At 43.9% G+C, this 18,936-nt stretch overlaps 1 protein-coding gene across 3 annotated transcripts in view; it reads left to right on the forward strand.

Annotated features, from left to right (window-relative positions):
* DENND1A (DENN domain containing 1A) overlaps window positions 1-18,936 on the forward strand; it is a 153,244-nt gene that overhangs the window by 19,379 nt on the left and 114,929 nt on the right. For all 3 annotated transcript variants that reach the window (XM_027650060.1, XM_027650058.1, XM_027650059.1), the window contains exon 3: window positions 10,125-10,168. In XM_027650060.1, coding sequence (XP_027505861.1) covers window positions 10,125-10,168 — 44 coding nt within the window. The remainder of the gene's footprint in view (window positions 1-10,124; window positions 10,169-18,936) is intronic.

Raw genomic sequence — 18,936 nt, forward strand, 5'->3', positions numbered from 1 at the left:
GTCTGTAGGAGAGCTTTCCCTGCTCTCTCAGGGGCATTTTGGTAGCTGGATATGTGCTCTCCTGTATCTTGGAAGTATCAAATATCTGAAGACGTTCTTTGCTGTTTTGCGGTTGAAATTCCTTTTGATACCCTTGCCTTTTCCCCGGTAGCAGAAATGCTTTAAATTGTTTTAGTGAGATGATAGATTTCCTGTCTAGCTGCACTGAAGATCAACAAGCTTCTCTTTATATAAAACAAATTTTCCTTCGAGCTCACAGCACTGCTTTAAATGTGTAAACTTGCTTTCTCCCAGCCCCTCCTGTAGCTGCAGCGTCCCAGGGGCACAGTGAGCTCTGTGAGCAGCTCTGACAGCACTGCAGCAGGAGCTGGGCTGTCCTGCACCTCTGGGGATCCCCAGCCCTCTGGGGGTGTCTGCTGCTGGCCAGGGGAACTTCATTCCAGGAGAGAGGAGTCCTTGGGAGCCCTGGAACACTCTGAGGTTTTGGTTTTCTTTCATCACATCAGCTACATGAGATGGATTTTGCCACCTTAGGACCTGTTTCCCCTCACCCCCACTAAGTTTTGATGCTGTTCAAGAAGTTCAGCTTCTACCATCAGCACATCTGACCCACAGGAACTTTTTGCAGGGGAGTGTGTTGGATGCTTTTGCTGTTCTTCCAAACTCTCCCCTCGGGTAGTGCTTCAGTTTTAGGCTTCCTTGGAGCCTGGGTGGTGCTGCAGCCCTGGGTGAGCTCACTGGGACCAGTCTGTGTGTGTTTAACTGGGTGCCAGCTGCAAACAGGCTGGCACTGTCAGAGCTGGGCATCAGTGAGCTCAGGGCTCTAAACACCCCCAAGGTCCCTGGCTGGAGGCTCAGGGGTCAGCACTCCCTGTGCCTGTGGACGAGGAAGGGCTCTCTGTGTGCTGGGGGCAGTGGCACAGCTGCTCAAGAAAAGGGGGGTTGTTTTTCCTTCCTTACTACAACACTTGGAGAACTTATGGTTGACTACAACACTTTGTTCCATGTGCTTTGTCAGTCAGTTCAGATGAAACCTGGAGTGTGGTGGTCTGTATAGAAAGGAGTGTACTTCTGCAGTACTTTATGTGTTTGTCTGATAATCTGAAATTATTGGTGGATTTTGGAAAGAAATTAAAAAAAAAAGTTAATCAGTTGTAAAATGTTCTCTAATGCGTGGAAAATACAGGTTATTCCCAAATTTAAATGGCCAAACTATCATTAAAACTAAGAGCAAAAATAGTGAAAATAAAGTAGTTTGGAAAATGCTTATAAAACTCAAAGTATTTTCTAGTAGTGAAAAGCCTGGAGGTGTTTTGGAAAATACTGTTTGTTTTCATTAGCAATTCCTTTAGGTTTTGTAATGTAGTTGATTTTTTGCCCTGGCCACGTTGTGGTTTTACACAGTAAAAACCTTTTAACACAGTATTGCTCAAAAGCAATATGACAATAAGCTGCTATTCCTGGTTTTCTTCAAAACAACAACCAAATTAAAAATTATCCGCTTGACACAAAAAAGTAGAAAATATGACATTATGTAAAAATTCCTCATGAAATCAATTGAGTCAGGATTTTTTTAAATGAAGGTCCTGAATATGGCAATGTTAGGTATTAATTCAGTTGGCTCTAAACTCTGACATTATCAAATATAACTCCTCTTTGCTGCTGTACAAAGTGAGCTCAGAGCCATTGTTTTGGGCTGCACGTGCTTGACCATTCAGGAGCAGCAAAGCCTGGGCAGCAGGTAGGCAAAGAGGAGCAATCTGAAATACAGGGCTTGTAAATATTAAAGAGGTGACTGTTTCTTGTAAAACTGTCAAAGCTCTCATTGCTTTGGTCTTATCTTGTGCGACTTGAGAGTTTGCATTCTGGGAATCTGAGTCAAACTGGCAGATTCAGACAATCCCTGCTTGTGGGTGGCATTGTTCAACTCCAGATGATGCACTACTCTGGATTAATTCGTTAGTCAGGATTAATTTTTGCTGCGTGTTAGCTGGATGTGATGAAGGTCTTTTTATTTTTCTCCCTTTCTTGCCTCTGAGACTTTAGAAAAATCTCAGCTTGTGAAAGGTTGCCCATGTGCCCTGTGTGGTACTGGCACCTCCAGACTGTCACATTTTAGTCAGAGCATGAAATATTGGTGAACTGTTTCTTTCATATTTCCAGGACAAGGAGGGCTTGCCAGCTGCTGTGCAAGTGAGGGGACTGTCACCAGGCAACTCTGCTGTCTCAGGATATAAATACAAAGAGGCAGGAGAGAAACAAAGTCAGTATGCATGGCCTGAGCACTTGAAACATATCTCTATTAAATTTATAGAGTGGTGAAAAGGTTATGAGAAAAAAACATACTGATCAAACACAAATAAATAAAAAATTATTAAAACCAAAAAAACCCTAATTAAAGTAGGTGTTCCCATTCAACTTCTACATTTAAACCCTTTTGTATAATTATTACAGGCAGCCTGTAAAATGTTTCAAGACACTTCGTATTTCAGTTTGTAAGCCAGGCTTTGTGCATTTCTTGACCATTGAAATACAATTTTACCTAATTATATTTTTTTGCAAGTTCTAGCTGCTGTATGATTTGCTGACTAGAATTATAGGGGGGAAAAAAAAAGAATTAAAAACATAATCCATTCAAAATTTGCTGCTTGCAGGACTCCTGGAGTTTGGCTTAGATAGCCAGGAACACTGCATTTCTGGGTTGGTGGGAGAACAGATGGTTATGAAGAGAAATATCCCCCTAAGTGCAGAGTAAAGCAAACTCAAAAGATTCATCAAGCGTGCTTTAATGTGGGCCTGAGGTGCCACCAGAGTCATTAACCAGTGCAGGGAAAGGGGCTGAGCACCTCAAGTGGAGGTGGGAGAAACATGTCACAAACAGGACCCCAAATCACGACTCTTTTTGACTTCTGGTTTTGATCTCTGTCCTTTTAATTTCAGCTCTGTCCCGTGCACCTCCTTCTGATAGTTCCAGCTTTAGTTCTGTCAGTGTCAGCAGTTTAAAAATTAATCTGGACTGAAAATTTTCTGCTCTTCTTTATAAAGAAATAATTCAGAGTTTGCTGGTCACTGAAACCATCTTATGCTTTCAAATGTCTCCTTACTCTTACAGTTTAGAATGTTAGTTAAATGAGTCTCTACCATTATACAACTGACTTTTTAAAAAATGGGATCTTGGTATGGATGAAGCAAACGAGGTTAAAGATTTAACAGAGTGGTGTTTCCCCAGTTGTATTTCATATATTGAGCACTGTGCTTGCAACACAACTGTTTCACAACCTCCATTGAAAGAATTGGTAATGTTTTGATTAAACCTGGAGGGTTCAGGGGAGTAAATAAAAGCAGTTAGGATGGAAGCTGGTGCCCTGTGCAAGGGTCTGACTCAATGCTGTGTGTGTGCCAGGCTGGGCACTTCAGAGCTTGACACCAAATACCTGCTGAGGACTCGGGGTGAGGAAACCAGAGCAGCCTCTTCTTGTGGTGAAGGGCAGTGAATGGTTTCCCTGGCTTCTTATCCAAGAAGGGAGTGTTGTTTCTGCTTTGCCCTTGCTGTACTTTAGTTTTTTAGCAGGATTGTGGAGTGAATGTAACTGAGACCCCTTTAGATGGGAAGTTGGCTTGGCTGCTGGAAGCTGTGAAAGTCTCATATCTGAGGCTTGCTCTGAATGGGTCACAGGGGGACCAGAAACCCTGAGGAGGGGGACCAGAAAACCAGGCAGCTCAGGTGCACAGACACAGGTCTAAAGCTTGTGCCATTCTTGTGCTGTTGGAGCTGTTACCTCTCCACATCTTCATTCTGCAGAGCTGTGCATGGTTAAGTAAAAATCTGTGAGGAAGTTGTAGTTTAACCTGCTTTGCTTTGGAAGTATTTTTCAAAAATACATATAAGACGTTGCTGAACGCTGTCTAGGAAAGTTTTGCTCCTCACTGCCCCTCTGGTTCTCGAGGTGTTAATAATATAAAAACAATTATGGAAATCATAGTGATTTGCTTAATCTGTTCTGGTTTTCTCCCCTCCTTCCTGTTTCCTGTGATGTATATTTTATGTTGCCTTTGCTCTCAGTCTTTCCTGCTTTTGCATCACTTTACTGAACTCTGAATTACAAACCTTATATTTCATTTCTAGATGAAGCTGTTGGAAAAAGCATTTTCCCGTCACCAGTGAGGTTTGTGGCAGATTCCAGGAGCTGTGTGGGGAGAGAGGGCAGAGCTGGGGTCTGTTCTCTCTGTCCTCAGCCCCGTGCTCGTGCACAGCTCTGTCCCAGTGTGGCTGTCACTGAGCTCCTCCTGGGGGTCACAGAGCCCTCCGGAGCTGGGCAGGGCAGGCTCTGCTTTCCTGCTGCCCTGTCTGGGCTGGGCTGGCTGCTGGACCCAGGCTGGGCTGTCAGGGTGCCCTGTCTGGGCTGGGCTGGCTGCTGGACCCGGGCTGGGCTGTCAGGGTGCCCTGTCTGGGCTGGGCTGTCAGGGTGCCCTGTCTGGGCTGGGCTGTCAGGGTGCCCTGTCTGGGCTGGGGGGGTTGGACACTGACCCTGTGCTCGCTGGGGCCTCGGGCCCTGCAGTCACACTCTGTGCTGCTTGAGGGGCTTTGGGGGGGGGGTGCAGGGCACTCGTGGAGAATGTTCTTTACATCTGGCTCGTTTTCTGACTGGTACATTTTCAAAATAAGGAGCTCTTTCAGGAGAAAAGATTAAAAGATTGAAGTCGTAAAGCTGCGTATGAAATAAAAATGGAATTTTTTATTCCCTACGTATTTTGTCTTGTTCTGAGGTTTCGTATCTGCCGTCCTGGGTGTGTAGGTTTTTTCTCTCCCGCATTTTCTCCACCCACCCCCTGCCTTTTCCCCTCCTCCCCTGCTTCCCCCACTCCGGGATGGCTTCTGCTTCCCGGGCTGCAGCAGTCTGGGGGCAAGCAGGAGTGTTCGGCTGTGCTGAGTGCAGGACACCCAGGAGTTGGCAGAGGTTTGGAAAGGAGTTTGCATTGCTTTTTTTTTGTGCTGCATAAGTATGAGAATGGGTGTTGAAATTAAAGTTACTCTGAATTCGGTTCCAGTTCATTTTAGAGGGACTGCAGCTATAAGGACCTTAAAGAAGTGAATGAGGTAAATCATTTAATTAGGGAGGAAAAATGAGGTAATTTTCACTCTATTTTTCAGTTTGGGATTGGTACATCTGAATGATGTGTAGCCAGTATGGATTAAGTTGGCTGACTTTTATCAAAAGGAGCAGGTCAGTTTGTGTTGGGTTTGCGTGGTTAACTCTGGGAAGTATTTTCTGGTAATTTTTTGAAAACTTCCCTGGTTTTATAATTTCCATACAATTCAAATAACAGACCAGTCTGAGTTGGGCTATTTTTAGAAGTAACCAAGCATGCCTCTTTTAAAGGCAAAACTCACTTTATGATGTAAGAAAAGTTGAGAGTAAAAGAGCAGCATAGTTACACTAATATGCCATTGTAGCATGTTCCCATCCTGTCATCTGGAAAATTAAATCAGGTTCCAGCATGGATTAACATCCAGACTTGTGAGGAGGGGAAGGTAGTGTCTTAAATGCCATGAAATTGAACAATGGGATTATACAGTTCACAGCTAATTTCAATATTCGGCTGGATTTGGCTTTTTGTTGGACAAGATTGTGCAGGGAGAGGCAGCACTAGCTTTTAGAACTTGGAAACATTCATGTTTTTAATGAAATACTGACAATAATAGTTTGAATGTGGTTGAGCAATCAATACAGTGCTCTGCATAATGCACCCAGAGTGGTGTGGAATCTCTGCTCCTGGAGGGAAAAGCTGAGTGTGTTGGCAGTGAGACCTGTGCTCACTCCTGTGGGCTCAGGGCTTTGTTTGGAGGGAACCTCTAAATGCCCGGCCAGGACTCAGGTGCTGCTGCAAAGCCTTGCTCTGCTGTCCCTGTCCAGAATAACCCCACGCTCAGTCGCCCGTTGGTCGTGTGAGAATTGATTCCATTGCTTCCCTGGGAAGCTCCTCTTGAAATCATTGCAAAGGAGCTGCTGCAGGAACAGCCACGGAATCCGTTCCATAGGTGGTTTTCCAAACAGCTCTCCCGGGGTCGGGGTGTCTGTGCTGAGGAACAAGGGCTGGGGCAGCTCCAGCTCTGTGGCCAACTGAGATCTCACGGCAGGAGCTGCTTTGTGTGGAGCTGTATCCTCTGGGAAGAGGCTTCCAGTGATGTGTGTCAGGTTGGGAAGTGAATCTCAGGACATTTGTGTGACATGCCATTGCTTTAAAAGCTTTTTTAAACCTGAGTGTGAGCAATAGGAATAAAATCAACATTTGTCTTGGTACCAGCAGTTTATGTTTAAGTTTGTGACAGATGTATTTCACTGCACTTACAGCCACGTAAGAATGGGAGATTCCAGGTGGGGTGGTGTATTTTAGCTTTATTTTGGAGTGTTATTGTTTGTATTCTTACTGCTTTACGCTTGTAACTTACAACTTCCAGTGCTGTATTTCAGCGTGTGATTAATATTAATAGATGGCTGTTTGTCAGCAGTTGCTTTAGGCACAAACTGTGTGGATCTTGTCATCTTTGTGAGCTGAAACTACCAACTCAGGTGTAATGAAAGATAAACAGGAGATACTAGGTTACCATGCCACAGGTTCAACCTGTGGCACAACCTGAGTTCTTGTTTTGGGGTTTGGGAGAAGTTTAGTTTGAGAAGCAGCTCCATAATTCCTGTGATTTTTCCTGTCTGAGGTTCACTTGCACTGTGTTTGGCCGTGGTTTGCAGGGTCTCCTGCCCTCCGCTGAGCTTTCAGAGCTCTGTAACCTTATCAGTGACTGCTCAGAGCTTTGCTGGAGTGGGGCGAGAGGCTGGGCAGCATTTCAGTCTGGCTCTTCCCTTGTTCTGGTGTCAGCAAATAGATTCCACTCTTCTGAACTTGAAAAAAGTATTTTACATGTGTTTACTTTGCATCATTTCACTCGAAAGCCTGTTAAGTACCTGGAATAACAGCGTTCCCTGTGTTTTGAGTTGCAAAGGGTTTTCTTGCTGTCTGGAGCTACAATGGAGCTGCATCTCACTGTTTGCATGTGCTGTGCAAAACAAATTACTGCGAGTTAAAGTGTTTGAAGTTCTCAAGTTACTTTAGTTTTACAGGCAGAGTTGACAGTTCTGTTCGTGTCTTTCCCAAGTATTTTCACACGGGTGCTGAAGCAGTTTTTCCTGATCCTAATGGTGCTGATTAAAGCTGAATCCTGAGTGCTTGGCTGGGCTACCCACCCGTATCCCTGATGGTCTGACCATTTTCCCCTGTTCAGAATGATTCAGATATCATATCCATCGGCATTATTGGATGCCCTGTGCTTGTCCTTTCAGGGCAGAGCCTGGCCATACTGAGTAATAGCAATGTTTGGTTTGTAGCTCTTTGTATTCCCTAAACTCAGGTGTCTCGAGGGCCACTATTTCAATGTATGTGTTTCTGTCAATCCTCTTGGTGCAGTGAGGGTGCTCCAGCGTCCTGGAACTTCATGTCATGCCCACATAGAACTGAAATGTAGTTTTACCATGTGTGTATGTGTAGGTCAGTGCAGTCGAGAGCACCTTTCTCATGCACACTGGGTTACCAGCGAAGAATGGGGGATGAAAGCTGTAGTAAGATATGATGAAGTTTCTTTTCCCCTTGTGTAGTGTTTTCCAAATAAAGATGCTGCAAGTTTAGTCAATATTCCCAGACCATTTAAAAGCCGAAGTGATGGAGCTGCCACAATGTTAAATAGAAAGTACTTGTGCAAACATGAGGTGAGGAGGCTGCCAGGCACATCTCGAAGGTGAGGCCCTTCCCTGCAGGGTTCTGGGTCAGCCACCCCGAGGCTGGACACAACCCATGTCCCTGTGTCACCGGGGCTGTGACACCCAGGGCAGTGCCCCCCGTGGCTGTGAGATGGTAAAGGCACTGGCAGGGATGTGTTTGCCCAGGGTACCCTGTACCTGCTGTGCTCACACGTGAATCCTGGAGCCTCACAAAGCTGCCCAGACCCCTCATCTCTGATGGGTCATCTGGGAAGGGGCTTTCAGGGCTCCCAGAAATGTGGTCAAGCAGGGTCCTGCAGCCTGTCCTTGTGCCTTGTGCCAGGGAGCTCCTGGAACACAGAAGAGCCTTCAAGATGCTGAGAAAACAGGGAAAATACATGTTTGCACACACACACAGAGTTACTTTGTGTGACTAATCTGTTTTGTTGGATCTTTCAAGAATGACAATGCGGCTTGCCATCTATGGAGGAATGTGTTTAGAGCAAACACACTGTGCATTTATGTCAAATTTAGTTCCTCATTTCTCTAAAACAGTGGTAAATGATAAAATATGTGTGTCAGTACATGTATATATATATTTATATTAAGTTTGAGAGCAATGGATCAGTAGAAGGGGGGGGAATGTTGGTATCACGTTCCAGACACCATTACGGGTTTCTTCAGCAATACAAATTTATTTCCTTGATTGAGTTGTTGTTTGGTCTCTTTTCCTGTGAAACCCTGAAATCTTACCCTTAAATAATTAGTTTAAAAATTATTTTAAAATATGCAACTTAATAGTTGCATAATTTCCTCTTACCACTGCTCCTCACTTCCTGTGCTAAGGTGGGAAGCTGAACTGTCTCTTCATTGCTAACTGTGTGTGGAGGGTGCTCATGGCAGCACAGCTGGGCACATCTGTCTGTGTGTTTGGACACTTCACTCACCTGTGTAGAGACTGAAGAATTTTCAGACTAAGGCTTTAAAAGGTGATCCCTTGCTTTGTTTCTGCTTTGCTGTGTTTGTGCAGAAGGGTTTGCTCACACGTGTATGTAAAGTGTGATGCACTGTACGTGTGACTGTCTGTGTGCCCTGGTGAAACGTTAACACTTAGCACCTGATTCTCTGGAAAACGTTCAGCTGGAAGGTTTGTAAAGGTCCAGGCTGTTGGATTTGTCCTGCAGAAGGAACACACCTCACAGGGAGTTGGCACCTGCTGGCAGCGGAACCAGCGACGGCCGAAGGGATCCCTCAGTGACCTGCCCTGAGAAGCCGGGACAGCAGGGGATGGTGCCACAGCCAGAGTCCCTCCCCTGCAGCTGAGCTGGGGGTGGCCTCGTGCAGTCCCTCTGGGGCTGTGTCACAGTGTCATGGAACGGGCAGGGCTGGGCAGAGTGTCCCCCACCCCGGGAGGGGGCTCTGGGGATAACCTTGGGTGTTCCACGTGCTTTACACTGTCTTGAACTCTTGCCTGAGTGTTTGGTTTGGTTTTTTGTAATTAAAAAAGGAATAATTGTGGAATGGAATGTGGCCTTCTCCTCTGTATCCCTTTGAAAAATGCGTGGCTTTGAAGAGGTCTGTTTTAAATAGGTTGTCGTATAAATAATTTCAATCATGATATTCTGTTGTTTTATGAACATCTCTAATTAAATTTAAGATAACTTCTCAGGGAATAGTACCATATTATTTATTCTGACAGCCAGAGGAATAAGGACGTTGCATCAGTCTGGAATGCTTGCTAATCTGAAGTGTTTCACACTTGTTTTCCTGATGAGAGAGGTTCCAGGGCTGCCTTAATTGCCTCTTTCAAATTCTGGATAAATATTTTTGTCTGCTGGGGAGCACACCTTAACATAAAGTAATTTTGAGAGATTTGTAATCTGGTATCACTGAAAACTATCTGTGGAGATAAACCCGTGCAGTGTCTGGGGCTGGCAGAACTGGTGTGATTTTAACCCAAATTCAGTACCCTGAGTAACCATTTCCTGGTGACAAGCCCAGCTGGCAAATCACAGCCAGAAAGATATTGCACAAGGTAACAGCCTGGAGTTCAGTCCAGCACCAGGGCTCCCCTTATAAAATAATGTATAGATAAATATATATATTTACATATATATGTGTGTATGTACACACAGACATTTTTGATTTCACGTGTTTTGTGTGTGTTTTATGCACAGTTTTTGTCTTTCTGGAGGAGGGTAAAGGGAGAGCCTTGAAAAGTCCTTCCCTGCTCTTATCAACACAGCAGCCTCAGCTGCCCTCCTTGGATCCCCTGCCAGGGTTGCTATCATCTTCTGATCAAATATTAATGTGTGATTCTCTGCTTGCTCACTAATCCAAAGCCAATTAATATTATCTGTCAATTATTTACAGATCCTGAGGTGCGGAGGCAATTCCCAGAGGGCTACAGTGACCAGGTTTGGAATGCGTAATTAATTTTTTACATGACAAAATTTATTTCAGGGTTGTTCAACATATTATTGCTGCTCTTTTTACTGAAAGAGATAAATGCATTCTTAGAAAGTAAAAGAAGCTGTAATTAGGAGCAGAAGGATACAAACATTTTTACACTGAAGGCAGCAAACGGAAGAATTGGGCTCTCGTAAGGCTGGTTTACAGCCCCGAGTTTACGAGGGAACATGAGAGCGGGCAGGAAAATTGATTAATAAATTTCCCTTTTTGCCTTTGGGTGCCAGAGCCGCAGTTCATTTGGCAGAGCTCTCGGCATTGTGTGAGGGTTTATGGCTGTGTTTAACTGGGCACCTGGCACTCCAGCGCATTTCTGAAATTCTTGCCTGCTCAGGCAGCCTCTGCTCCGCTCCGAGGGACGGTGTGACCCCAAATGTGTGGGTGGGACACACGGGGGTTCATCATTTAGTTGGAGCACAGGTTGGGTTAGAGATTTTTCACCAAATCTGTGGCTGACTCGGAAATGAGCAACTTCAGGTTACGTTGTGTTTTCCTGTGCTCTCCTGTGTCTCCTCAGGAGTGGACTGGGCCAGGGTCAGAGCCCGGGCAGGGGGATTATTCCTGGGGTGTCTTAAGGCCACTGGAGTTCCTGTGGGTGCTGGTGGTCAGCACTGGGGTGTCAGTGCCAGCTGAGCTCCTGCACCTCAGTTCCTGGGAAGTGCTGAACTTATGGCATTGTATAACTGTTTAATATAACAATAACTTCTGCCTCAACGAGTCCCTGCTATTGGGTGATAACAGGTTAGGGCCAGCACAGCTGTTTTGTCTCAGGTCCTTTCCCTCTAGTTATGTATTCATGCCACATGAAATTGTGTGTCATTTAGACTGAAGCATTTCACAAATTGTGAGCTGTGCTGGCTCACCAGGGCCAGGACAAATGTTTTCATGTTGGGCTATAATCACTCTGTGCAGGGGGACCTTGACCAGGCCTTCTGGGTGGGTTTGGAGTAGTAGCAGTAATATTTTTTCAAAGCATCTATTGAACTGCTTTTCACTGTAGTTCATTGTTAGGACTTCCTGTGCACTTGGGTACAGCATGGAACTAACCCTCGTGGAGGACTGCAGCCCCATTGCCGCTGTAGGTCTGTGATTTGTTAATAAACATGCCTGTGTTTGTGTTTACCTGAGGACTGACTTCTTTCCAGCACACTGTGCAGTTGGGTGTGAGCTAATGGTCCTTCAGAGCTGGGACAGTCACTCGTGTCCATGACCAAGGTGTTACAGGAGAGCCTTGTAATACAATTGACTTCATAAAATTCTTAACAGCCCCCTTTCTTCTGCTGCAAATGATTAGACTTGTATAATATTGCTATGAATATGCAAGACTGAATCAAACTCAGAGGAGCCACAGGCTCATAAAAATTCTTAAGATGTTCCCCCAGTCCCAGTCAGAGTTTCCGATGGCTGATGTCAGACCCCCCAAAACACACAGAGCTGTGTTTGTGTGGCTCTGGGGGTGGGTTCTTACATTGTCACGTATTTTGCACATGCAAACTTAGAGGGGAAGCAAAAGAGAGGAGGTTGAACTTCTCAGCCTCGAGTAGGTTTCAGAAACATTTTTCCTGTTGATGCACAGGAGTATTTTCTGGTCCTGGTAGCTGGACATTCTGAGACAGGAGAACTGTCTCAATCTGTCCAGAGCTGACAGATCTGGATTTGAAAAATCACCTGTGAACATTCAAGTAAACCAGAGAGGAAGAGCTTCATCCATGTTTTTACTGATGAATTTAGAGCTCTGAGAAATATATAGGTTGCAAATCAGCCCAGTTAGGTTTATTTCTTAAAGCTTCTGGTTTATTGTTTTTTTGGAAGAAAAAAATTGTCAGAGTGCCAAGTCACTGCAGCCCAAGATGCACAGTACAAACCCCTCGATTTCTCCCTGTGTTTCTGTATGCAAGGGAGAGAGATGATCTGCATGGTAGTGCAGGCAAAAGTTGTTTCTAGCAATCAAACATTTATGATTTAATCCAGAAGGAATATTTGAGTTAAATCAACACAAGGTAAAGCACTTATTAGTAAGAGGGAAAAAAAAAAAGGAAAAACACTTCAAGTTTTTTTTTATTCATCTAAACTCTCAGTGCTTGTTTTTACATACACTGTATTTCCCATGTACCAGCACATCTGATCAGAGACCCTCGCTGCTGCTAGATGTTTTATTCTGTGTGTTCTTTGTACCTTACAGTAAAAGAATCTGTCACAAATTATTGTGCCTCACTGCTTTAGAAACTGAGAAAAAAGGGAGGTTAGATTGACATCTGTGACTGAATAATGATGACCAGCCTTTTGGCTCCCCTTGAGCCACAAAGCCAGCATTGCCTTTAGAGAGGAAAAAGGAGTAAGAAGAAAGGGGAGGGATAAAAGAGAGTTACAAATCTGTGGTCCCGGAGATGTATTACTGTTGGGCCAGTTGTCTGCGTGGTATGATAATCCATTTTGATCTTCTGTCTTAATTGTCTGCTAAAGACAAATGGGCAGTAAAAGTTCATCAGTTTCATCTTTTGCTTCTCATTTAGAGACAGAATAAATGATCCATGGCTACAGAAGAAACCTTTCTTTCTGACACGGAAGTAATGCAGACCCAACACGTTTTATTAAAATATTTCTCCCTCATTATTTCAGTCCTCTCAGCTCTGATAGATCTTACTGTTTCATGAAAAATGTAATCTGAAATGTAAATAAGGGGTTTGATACAAAGTCAGGAAGTAATGAGCAGGCCAGCCACATTGCAGGAATTTTGATTGTAATTACTGACAAAGTGAATTCTGCGTGTCCTGATTTTTTTCCCTCAAGTTGTCTTTGACACGTTCAGACCACAATGACATCTACGGTTTAAATCTGTTAAATAACTGTATAAGGGAATATTTTATAGAAAATGTCATAGACAAGGTAACTGAGGAGCCTTACTAAGGGGAGAAAATGCTAATGATTGCTCCAGGCCACTTGAAATGGGTAAAACGGGGCTCCTTTGACTGGCAGGAGGGGGCTGGAGTAATCTTGAGATACATTTTTAAAATAAGAGTGTTTTAACTTCTTGGGCTGTTTTATAATGGCTTTCAAGAAAAAAATTTATGTGCATTTATGTGTTTGTGGTTGTACCTAGCATGAAATCAGTAATTGTTGGTATTATAAGCAACAGTTTTTCAGAACTGGCTTTTTAGCATGACATCCGTATTTAAACCAAATGAGGGCTTAGTTTTTCTTTATAAAATGCAGTCACTGTAGGGAGAAGTATCCTTTTAAAAAATAGAGAAATACTTCTGTATTTTCTGATTTGGGTTCCTGAAAAAACTTTATTAATTAAGTCAATTTTTTTAGGTGAGATCTTGTGCTACTGGAATATTGCAAACACCAAACCACGGCCAAGCTGCTTTACCCTTATCACCAGAATTTTGGCTGTCCACTGTTTGGAAGGTTAATGCCAAGATAACCAGCTCTCCTGGGCCAATTAATTTAAGTACAGGGAAGTTTGCAGCACAGATACAAACTTCTGTCAGAATCAATGTCACAGCAAGTACCTGTTGTGTAAATATATAAAAATAGAGAACAGTGAAGCAATCAGCGAGAGCTGTAGGAGGAATTGCACAATCTTGTCAAAGGCAGTATATTTTTGAATTTTTTTTTTGTTTTTTGAGTGGTGCATCATTTGGTCCCTGACTGTTTTAATCTTTATAGCTCATCTGGAAAGGAAATCAGAAGTGCTGTGGTGATGGTTCCCGTTTGTGAGCTGCTCTCAGTGGTATGATGGCTTGTCTGTAATTTGATGAACTATTGTATGCTCAGTTAATTACTCCAGGAATGACTGAGGTATGTGTGCTTGCAAGCTGGTACTTATGCAGATTGCTACTTCTATTCTGCTGGTAATTTTTCTTTCCACTGGCACTGAAACAGAGTTTATAACGAAACCAACAATCTTTATACATTTATAGATAAACTGTAAAACTTTTATGGCAGTCTTTATATAGAAACTAATGGTCTTTCTTGTACCAAGTCTATGAGCATTGTACAAACACTGCACACAGGGAAAAATAAAAAGCACTTTCTTTGTGTCATTGAGAGTTGTGTGATTGGAGAGGAGTTACACAAATGGAGCATAAACCCCCTGTCTTGAGAAGTCTGGGTGCTCTGAGGGGACTGACTTGCTTGAACAGGGATGATTATAATCCAGTTGGATATTTCTGAATTGCACACAGTATCCTGAGCATAAACTCCTTGCCTTACAGGCTGCACACACTGTGTGATAAATCCTGCCTTGAGAGCAGTTTAAAATAATGGCTGTCCTTTCAGGAGCAAGTGAACAAGTTGGGTTGGAAAGGCTGAGTAATTAGTGATTTAGAAAATCTAGAGAAGTGGTCCTGGTGTTGTGAAAGCCACTTTGTATTAACCCAAGGCAGTGTAAATAGTAAATGTCTGAAGCATTTGATCCTCAGGTGTGCAGTCTTTGCTGCTTGCAGGGTGTGCAGAGCCCCCACACTGCACTGGCACAGGGGGGCTTTGCCAGTGCCATCCAGATAAACCAGGATGGATGGGGCCACTGCCCTGTGCACTGACTGCTGTCACCAGCAGGGTGAACCAGCAGCAGGAACAGACACCTTTGGGTGCCCAGGGACAGGTGGGACGGGGCTGTGCCTCTGGAGCTTTCTGGAGGCAGTGGGTGGAGCCCATGAGGACAGAATGGTGGACAGCACCAAACCATGGGCTTTGACTACAGAGCTGAGGGTTTCCTGAACTCAGAGTGGTTTTTTTAGACCAGATGTATTTTCTTTAATGTAGGAAAGTAAAGAAAAATCCTCATTTATTCCTAATTTGCTCTTTCTTAAGCATCCTTGTCATATGGTGCAAGTTGTTTTTTCATTACCTTTTCTTTAGACCAAACAGGTGAGAGGTCAGTTTTTCTTATGTATTTCTATTTGTGCCTTTTCTACACCTCCCTAGTATAATTTAATTAGAATAAAAAATGCAGAACTTCTTCAAGTCTGCTGTGTGTGTGTCTGCAGCAGGGTGTGTGTCTGCAGCAGGGTGTCTGTCCTGTTCTGGGTGCAGTGCAGGGTGTCTGTGCTCCATGGAGCTGCAAACCTTGAGAACTACAGGACAAAGCTGATTTGCATCTTAATAGAACCTTTGCCATAGCCTGTTCATCCCAGTTGCATTTTAGAACTGAAGTTAATAACTGTAAGAAGGAGAGGTTGGTGCAGTGTTCCCGTGGTGAGAGAGCTGAGCCAGGAGCTGTGTTTGACACAGGAGCTGGCTTTGGTGATCAGGAGTTCACACAGCACTGGAGCACTGGAGATTTCTGCCTGGTTTTGTGTGTTTATTTTACTGCTGTTTGGTGATTGGCTGCAAAACTCAGTGCAGTGGATTTGTGCAGAGCAAAATCAGTCTGTGTAAGTACCCCTGAAAAAAGTTAGTCCTGAGAGCACCTGAGGCAGTGTTGGACTCTGTGTGAAAACCGTGCCAAAAACCAGTGTCCAGCAATCAGAAAAATTCTGAATAGAAATAGAGCAGTAATTAGGTTCAAGTGTGAGGAAATGGGTGCAAGGCACTTTCTAAACAATTTCAGTTTTCTTTCATGTAAAATTCGAATCGATATTGGGAGTTCGATAAACATAATTTGATTTTACCACAAATGGTTCAGTGCGTGCAAATAGTGCTGGATACAGTCACATGGCCTTTGTTATACAAGAGGTCAGACTGGATGATCATAATGGTCCCTTCTGGTCTTAAAAACCTGTGAATATATGAATAATTTACAACCTGTCCTGCCAACCCTCGTTCATTGAGGTGGTCATATTAAAATCCTGTGGGACTGCTCGTGTGAGTAAAGGTTGTGGGATCAGGGCTGAAGTGAGTAATCATTATCACTTATGTTTAAATTTATTGATAAAAGTATAAAATATTCACTGCAAGTAAAGCTGGGTTTCTTTAAAATGGGAGATGCTTTGGCAATAATATTCTACTTGGGTTTGTTAAGCCAGGCAGTAGCAAAAGAGTTTTGGAAGTTCTCTTGTTTCATAAAGAGGTAGTGCAAAGCATTTACATTGCATGATGCCTTAATTGAGTTTCCCAAATTATTTTGCATCCATTATTCTTTGTTCTTTTTTACATTTATTTTTCAAAGGAATGGTTGCAAAATAGCCTGAAAGAGGATTTGTTGGTGATTGATAGATGGCACTAATTGGTGTTCACATGCTCAAACTTCCACATGTGTCTGGGCAGCAGCGTGAAGCTGGTGGCATCTTACAGGGACAAGCTGGAAATTACCCTAAAGTGTTAAACCAGGGAAGTCCAAAGTTCTTTGCTTTATACTTGGAAAACTCCAGATTCTAAGTTCAGTCATCTTTGGACATATCAGCTCCTTTTTCTTCAAGTAAAAAGCACTTCCCAAGGCTAATGAATGGGTTTTTTTAGCTTTGAGGTTTTTGACCACATTTTTCCCTAGCACATTCTTGTATTTGGAAATCTGAAAGTTGTGAAAATACTGACAAATTTGAAGAGCTGTGCCCTGTTATAACCCTCAGTCGTCTGAGGTGATCGCTGACTTCACCTCATCTCTGCAAAGTTTAACGTTGGAAAAGTTCTCCTTGCCCTGGGGGCAGGAGTGTCCTCATCACATCCATCCTCTTTAACTCCCTGCTCTGGGGAACTCTCAGATGGGTGTGGAGGGAATGCCCAGCCTGAGGAGGGAATGCCCAGCCTGAGGAGGCAATGCCCAGCCTGAGGAGGGAATGCCCAGCCTGAGGAGCAGGGCTGGGCAAGGCTCACAGCTGGGCAGCTGTTGCCCCCTTTGGGATGTTGGGTGGTTCTGTCTCAGTTCCCTCTCACTTCCCTGGGGAAGGGAGTTCAGGACCTTCAGCAGCAGCAGCTTCAAAGCTCCTCCTCAGCAGCACGTTCTCCAGCAGTGAGGAGGATCCTGCTCCCAGCAGCTGGACACCTGGGAGAGGGCAGATCCGTGGCTGTCCCTGCCTCTGGAACTGGATAACTCTGGAATGGCTGGCTGTGTACCAGGGGCATTTTCCTTGGCAGTCCCAGTTCAGTTTTAGTAACAGTTCCAGAAGTGGGGGTGTGTTTTCCCCTAAGCCCCACTGCCCTGAGGGACTGGTTTCCTCAGTGCTCCTCAGGAATTATGCATTTGCTCAGGTGTTGGTTTGGAGCCCCACTCTGTAGCTCATTCCTGCTCAGGGTGTCACTAATGGGGGATTTATGGTATGGAATGGCCACGTGAATTCAGGATACACTCTAATATTGTCTTTGGTAACCAGGGCAGGAAGAAACTGAAGTCTAATGTTACTCTCTCACACTTTTTAATGCTTTGAATTTCTAGAAAAGAGCTTGTCAGTGAAATTACTCAATTTTACAGTGAGAGATGGTGGAATTTCAGCACTATGGAAGTGGCAGCACAGGGATTCCAGAGGGCTCCTGTGCACAGAGAGTGATGTGAAATCCTTACCTTGCCCTCTCAACCACAAAGTTCTGCTCTTGGCTTTCACCTGTTTTCAACATGCAAGTTTCTGCACATCCTTCCTTTGAGCAAGGGATGGGAGTTGAAATTTAATGACATTTACTATTTGTTGAAGTAAGTTGTTTGTTTCTTTTGGGTTTTGTTGGTTCTGGGGTTTTTTTGGTTGTTTATTTATAACATCCTAGGGATTAGTTTTTCCTTTAATTTAGTTTCCCATCTCTCGTGCCTGGATGCAGCAGAAGTGTGTATGAGAATCTGCACCCAGCTAGAAGAGATTACATCTTTAAAAGCCAAAACTATTTGTGGGGTTTTTTCTCGTACTGCCTGAAAACTGAATCTCCTGTTGGGGCTGAACCACAGTGCAGATTGATAGAGGTGTGATGTAGTCACATGGGCAGGATTTGATTGCAGGCTTTAATTTAGATTTGGAGCTCTGGCCCCTCTCTTTTAACATATTATGTTTGTGTGACTGAATTCCTGTGATTTGCATTATCTGATTGTAGCAAAGATCAAATCTTGTGTGTGTGACTGAAAATCTAATTGGAACAGTGCTGTCCTAATCGTCTGCTGTGATCATAAAGTTTGTATTTGCTAACAGAGCTCATTTTCTAGCAGCCTCTGCTTTGGAGTGTTTGCTCACATGTGTTTTGGAGAGGCTGGGCAGGGCTGGGGCAGCAGAGATCAGCACAGACCTTGCCCAGTGATGCAAACAGGGCACTTCTTCCCTGCACGTCTTGTTAGCTTCCAGTGCAGACCTTTAGTGGTGCTTCTTCAATAATTTGTTTAAACTATGCAGTACAGATTCCTTATTTTAGCACTAAGACTTACAAAGGCTTCTTTTAGCAGCCTTTAATTTCGTACTTATGTATGTGACATAGCCTGTGGCTGTGATCTCTGCTGTGAATCTGCAGTTGTTTTGGGATGAAAGCAGAAGGCAGCTGGAAACTCAGTAGCTACATCTAGCTGTCTACCTAGAGAAGGCCTTGATTTCAAGTTTATCTAAACAAGCTCGACTAATCCCAACTATCTGGGGGGATCCACTGTCAAAACAAGCAGCATGGCCCTAAGGCAAACACAGCCATACAGAAATGAAGGCTGGGACTCCCAATACTCCGATGGCTGCAGACTGGAGGCTTTTTTCCTGAAAAGAGAGTAGGAGAGGTACAATTTGCATAATGCCTTTTCATTGGGAACTTTTGGAAGGCTGACAGAGGTCCAGCTTATAGCGCTGCAGCCACAATACAGAGTCTATAGGAGAAT

This window comes from Corapipo altera, unplaced genomic scaffold (assembly GCF_003945725.1).
Source record: "Corapipo altera isolate COAL_440 unplaced genomic scaffold, ASM394572v1 268, whole genome shotgun sequence".
NCBI lineage: Eukaryota > Metazoa > Chordata > Aves > Passeriformes > Pipridae > Corapipo > Corapipo altera.